Source organism: Populus alba, chromosome 2, assembly GCF_005239225.2.
Source record: "Populus alba chromosome 2, ASM523922v2, whole genome shotgun sequence".
NCBI lineage: Eukaryota > Viridiplantae > Streptophyta > Magnoliopsida > Malpighiales > Salicaceae > Populus > Populus alba.
In genome coordinates this window covers 12,014,442-12,020,014 of record NC_133285.1, presented here as the reverse complement: position 1 = coordinate 12,020,014, position 5,573 = coordinate 12,014,442, and the positions used below count along the sequence as shown (strand labels likewise).

At 35.8% G+C, this 5,573-nt stretch overlaps 1 protein-coding gene across 2 annotated transcripts; it reads right to left on the bottom strand.

Annotated features, from left to right (window-relative positions):
* Window positions 1-711: 711 nt before the first annotated feature.
* Window positions 712-5,190, bottom strand: LOC118046873 (uncharacterized). Of its 2 annotated transcripts, XR_004687245.2 has the most exons (8): window positions 4,747-5,190; window positions 3,281-3,988; window positions 2,068-2,683; window positions 1,864-1,964; window positions 1,671-1,760; window positions 1,469-1,590; window positions 1,177-1,362; window positions 712-991 (listed from the first exon to the last, which is right to left on the bottom strand). XR_004687245.2 is itself a non-coding variant. In XM_035055955.2 (7 exons), exons 2-7 carry the CDS (start codon window positions 3,890-3,892, stop codon window positions 1,233-1,235), a joined length of 1,671 nt encoding a protein of 556 aa, XP_034911846.1. In that variant the 5' UTR covers window positions 3,893-3,988; window positions 4,747-5,190; the 3' UTR covers window positions 1,010-1,232. The 2 variants fall into 2 exon arrangements, 1 of the variants encoding a protein (XP_034911846.1); XM_035055955.2 differs by lacking the exon at window positions 712-991 and having other exon boundaries at window positions 1,010-1,362.
* Window positions 5,191-5,573: the final 383 nt, after the last annotated feature.

The following is a 5,573-nucleotide window of genomic DNA, read 5'->3' as shown; positions in this document are numbered from 1 at the left end:
GGAAAAAGAAAAAGAAAAAAAAAATGGCTTGCTAGAGATTCTCTATCAACATGGCCCGTTGGTAAAGAAAGCTTGGCAAGATAATTCCAACAGCATGAAGAAAGAATACATCTAAAAAGAGTTGGCAGGCACCGTATTAGCTATCAAAGTACGACAACCTCCCTTCTATGCTGGCGTATGTGATACACATGCCAACAACCTTTTTCACTTTCGTTCAAATCAGCACTTGATTGCCTTTCCACTTTCGTTCAAATCAGCACTTGATTTGGCAAGCTTCTAATTTAATCCCTAAATCTTTAATTAGTTTAAATCAATAAAATTAAATTTTATTTTGTGAAACTAAACATTGACTAAATGTCAAATTTTTTCCTCAATACCATGAGAATCTCATGTTAAGCAAATCATCGGTTCGATCTCAAATCAATCTAATGTGAAAATTATAAAAAAAAAATTATAAAAAAATAAAGTTACATTAAAAAAAGAAAAAACAGTTGCTTTAAATGTCAAGCCATGTAGCTGAAGGAAGAGTGTTTTTAGTGTTCCTCGAAAAAAAATTATCTTTGGAGAGAGAACTATCAAAATCTTCTTTTTTTTTTTTGTTAGAGAAAAATTTACCTAAGTAATAATAATAAAAAAAACAAAATATTCACTTGGAATTTACTAAAAACATAAAATAGAATATCTTTTTAGAAAATTTTAACCCATAAAAAATACATAAAAAAAAGGAAATTTATAACCCATAAAAAATAATAAAAATATCTCTAAATAAAAATTTTCTCCTCTCCTGTTATATAATAAAATAATTTCTCTTTTCTACAATAGAATAGCATTAATTAGTCTTGGATCACCATTAAATTTCTCCTCTTCTTTGGGAGAAAGAAGTTTCTCTCTCCTCCAATTGCGTTGGAAGGACTTCACCGAATCACCATCAAATGGGCTATGCAAAATCCGCTTGGTTTAACAAAAGAATATTTCGCCCTCGAGTAGTGGACTTGAAAAGGAAGAGGAATTAATCAGTAACATCAATTTCATTATATTGAACGCTCTCAGTAGCATCGTTTCCTTTCAATTGAAGACAAATTTCTATTAATCAATCCTTAAGCTATAGATGACCGCAGATGAACCACACATATCTGTATAATCATCCCTCTACACTGGAAAAAATAAAATGCCCACCTGTTATGTATTGACATGAGCTGTGCAGAAACTTCTTTTAGCATCAGCAGTTGGTTTCAGGATGCCTCTTGCTCCATTGCCTTGTAGCACTGTAGACTGCAAAGCGGGAGCTTTGACTTGGAATCTCGATACTTGTACGGGTTAGTACAAGAAGGGCCTGCGCACTTCTCTCTTGGGGGAGGATAGCTGCATATGCAGATAGAAAACTATCAGTAAACTATCGTTGACATCAGTTTGACCTGTTAATTTGGTGTTTTAGCATGAATTTTAAATTTGCAGAAGAAAATAAAACCTGTAGGGTTTAGAGTCGAAAATACTAGGGAGACCCATATCATTGGGAAATGTCACAACAGTTCCTGTAGGACTGTTGACCCATCTGATGGTGCTCGACATCTGGGCGTTGACAGCCTTCTCCTGAACATGAAAATATGAGAAATTTTATTGCAGCTTTATATCAAGACAAAGCAGGAACTTTATCAGACAACTGATAATACCTGTGCCAATTCTTCCAGACGCTTCTTCATTTTCTCTTCTCGCTTTTTTCTGCTGGAATCTTGACCAAGAATTTTTCTTATAGCCTCAGCCTACAAAATCAACCCCCCCAAAAAATAAGAAAAGACAAATGCTTGTTTACCTCTGTGGATCTCTCATATGCATATGGAATACAACTGCATAAACACAACAAACCTCAGATTCCCTCGCAGCCTTCTCAACTTGCAATCTCCGCCTCTGAGCTGCCTCAGCTTTCTTTAATTGCTGCTCGACTTCTGTAAGTTTATCCTTTTGCTCTGGAATGAACAAAAATGAGAAATATAAGGGAAAAGACTGCAATTAATTATGAAACTAGAGTTCTAACGGAGAAAAAAACATGTGGAAGTGATTAATTCTCACTTTTTGATGGTGCTGGTGGTAATCCATTTGGAAACTCAATTAAGTTAGTATCAGGAACAGAAGAGCCATCTTTGCTTGACTGAAGAGCCTGTTGACGCTTGGTTAAAGTCATCTCCCTCTTAACATCTGTTAATGACTCAATAGATTCCTTTTTCTGCTTCTTCCTACTACCTTCGAAATCACAATTAGATAATAATTCTTCTTCCTCATTATCTTCGTCCTCTGATGCTTGGTCTGATCTGGATATTTTCTTCCCATCTTTAACCAGCCTTGAAGCACCATTGTTTTCCAAGGTAGAAAGTTTCTGTTGCTTCTTACTTGATTCATCATCATCATTGCCATCATCTTCCTTATGTCTTGTTGGGACTTTTGACTTGAGTTTCTCTAGGTACCGGATCTCATCATCCTCATCCTCATCCAGCACACGCCTCTTGGGAGCCCGCTTGCTCTTACGAACTGGTTCAAGCTTATCACCTTGTTTCCCAGCAGTATTTTTGCTGGTCCCCATTGAACAATCATCTTTCCCAAGACTAAAACCTCCTCCAGAGAATTCCTTCCAAGGGACTCCTTGCAAACCAGGCCTCTTTCCTGAAACAAAATGATCCTCTAAATTCCCCTGCAATTGAACAATTTAAAATGGTGAGATCACAAGGGATTGTGACATTAATCAATGATGAGAATACCTGGTAGGTGAGATACTGAGATAATACACATTAATGAGGTTGTTCTTGCTTCATAGAAGCAAGGACATAAAGGGTGCCAAAAGAACCCCACATACAAATCTATGTGCACAAGCAGAAAATTGGCATCAACAACTGATCCAAATAATGCAAGTAACAATCAAGATTTGGTCAAGTTACCAAGTGAGTAGTTCTATAAAGAAATGCAAACTCTACGTGGAAGTTCTTCATATTATATACCTTTAAAAAACAATAGAAACATTCCGGTGTACCATTACAAGTTCGGTAATTCACTAATTTTCAAGTTACAAATAAACATATAAACTTAAATTAGAACCGCAGACACAGAAAAGAACCTTAAGGTGCACAGTTAGGAGGCAAGCACTTTTCCTAAGGTTATATAATAAATAAGATAATTGATATTTAAATTGTTATTCAGTCAAAGTGTACATACAAAAAAATGCAATGCATGAATATGCATGCAACAATTAAGAGGCTACAATATTTCACTCAAGTCAAAATGACAACAGTACCTGAAGACTAAGTTTCTGCCTTGACCTGGAAGTGTCTGAGAATCGAGGATTTTCTGTAGAAGACACACCATTAGTTGTTGAGTTCGGATTAATTGTGCGTGCCACACCACCAACCTTACGCTTGATCTTTTTAACCTTGTTTTCGTTTCCTAAAGCATCTAAACTCACTCCAGACTGCTCTGAACTCCAACTTCCACCATTCCTTCCACTGTTCATATTTGCAGTTCTAGACTCCACATCCATGCATTCCTTCAGGTTGCTTGCGCTTCTCCAATTTGCAGGGGCAAGAACACCTTCACTAAGACGTTTATTGTTAATCACACTTTTCCCTGAGTTACTGTCATAAATTGCATTTTTGCTTTCAGTCCTAGCAGCTGGAAAAACCCTGGAGACAGATTGATTAAGATTGAATTCTTTCCTCCTAGAACTGTCAGCATTCTTATTGCCAGAACCCTTGTTCCCGTCATCTGAAGGTGGTGATATTGATAATGATGAATAATCATGATTGTCTGTAAATGTCTGGGAATCCTTAGGCCTGCGAGAAATATGACTCCTCTTCTTTCTTATAGCACTTCCCATGGTATCAAACTGCGCAAGACCCAAAACTTCCATATGGTGAACAATTATCCAGTCCTTTGCTGCTTCACTCAGATAACGAGATAGAGCAAAGTCAAAGTAACCAACAATTCCAAAGATGATTTGTTAACCCTACATCAAAGACATACAAAAGCCAAAGAAATTATATTGGATAAACCCTGAAAAAGAACTAACACGTATATTAATTTCACATTGCATTAGAATAATCATGAGAATGAAGAACCGATACAAGAGGGAATAGAAGTGTAAGGCATTCAACGCACAGCATCCAGGGAATTCATTACAAAACGAAAGATACAATAATACATCATGGAACTTAAGCCAACTAAAGTAAGCATAATTCAAAGATAGAATGGATAAACCACACCCATTACTGGCAACAACGACACACTCTGGTTACATCAAGCTCAACAATGCAAACAGCAAAGAACCCAAAACCCAGTAACATAAAACCTCAGAAGGATACCATATAAAGCACCAAATAACTCAATAATGGAAACTCCTTTAGAAAAATTGTACAAAATTTAACCATATAGGAAATCAAAACCCAGCAAATCGAAAACCTTAACGAATTGGTGTGACATCAAACAAAGCGAAAGGACCCATCAATTAAAACAGTCGATGCCATAGCAACGGCTGAACCCGTATCAATCAAAGAAAACGCCAAGTTGTAAACCAAAAAGAACCCCAAATGACAACTCTAAACTCAATTCTCATGAATCCTAACCAGAGACTAAAAACATTAAAAAAATATCACAATCAATCAATCAAAACAAAATACGCAGAAAAACACACAATACAACCATGCATTGATCGATCATCACAAACAAATTAAAACCCATGAAAGAGAAGAGAACAAAGACCCTTACCGGAGAAGAAAGGAGGCGCAGAGAGAAAAATGCGAAGAGAAGAGAAGAGAAGACCGGAATAAAAAAAGAGAGAGAAGAGAGAAATAAATGAGGTAGAGAGATTTGGTGGTCTTTGGTTAAGGTTATAATAAGTATAGAGAGAAAAGGAAAACTAGGGCTAGAGAAAGAAGAATGAGAGAGGTAACGTATTAGAGAAGGACTAGGACTCGTTATAATCGCCTTCTTGTTCTCCATTTTTTCGCTATTGCCACACCACCCGCCCGCACTCTGTTCTCTTTTGGAGTGATTTTAGCCCAAGCCCTCTTTTGCTGTTGTTGTTGTTGGTGTTTTTGAATCGGTCGCTTGACTCGGTTGATCCAAATGGATGAGAGATATACGCAATTTCTCTCTCCCTTCTCTCCCTTTCTGTCTCTCTCGTGTCTTTCCTTTTATTTCCCTCCTCTCCTACCGCGGTTATTCCACTGCAAGTTTATGCGCAGGTTAAGGCCCTGCGCACCTCACCCGCATGCTTACACGTTTTTGTCACGTGGCTGGTATTAATGGCATTTTATATACAAGCATTTTTTAACAATATAAGAAATCAAAGATTATTTTTTATATTTATTTAGTGTCATAAATTTAAATCTTATTATAAATCTAACATAAAAATTGTTTTTTATTAACAATTTAAAATTTTCATATAAGTTTTAATTTGAATGAAGTAAAATTAATATTTTATAATTAGATTTTTAAAAATATAAAATATTAAGATGAATAATTTATATTGATTTTGGATTTTTATGAAAAATAGTTATAATTTTTTTTTTAGAAAAAAAAATATTTTCATT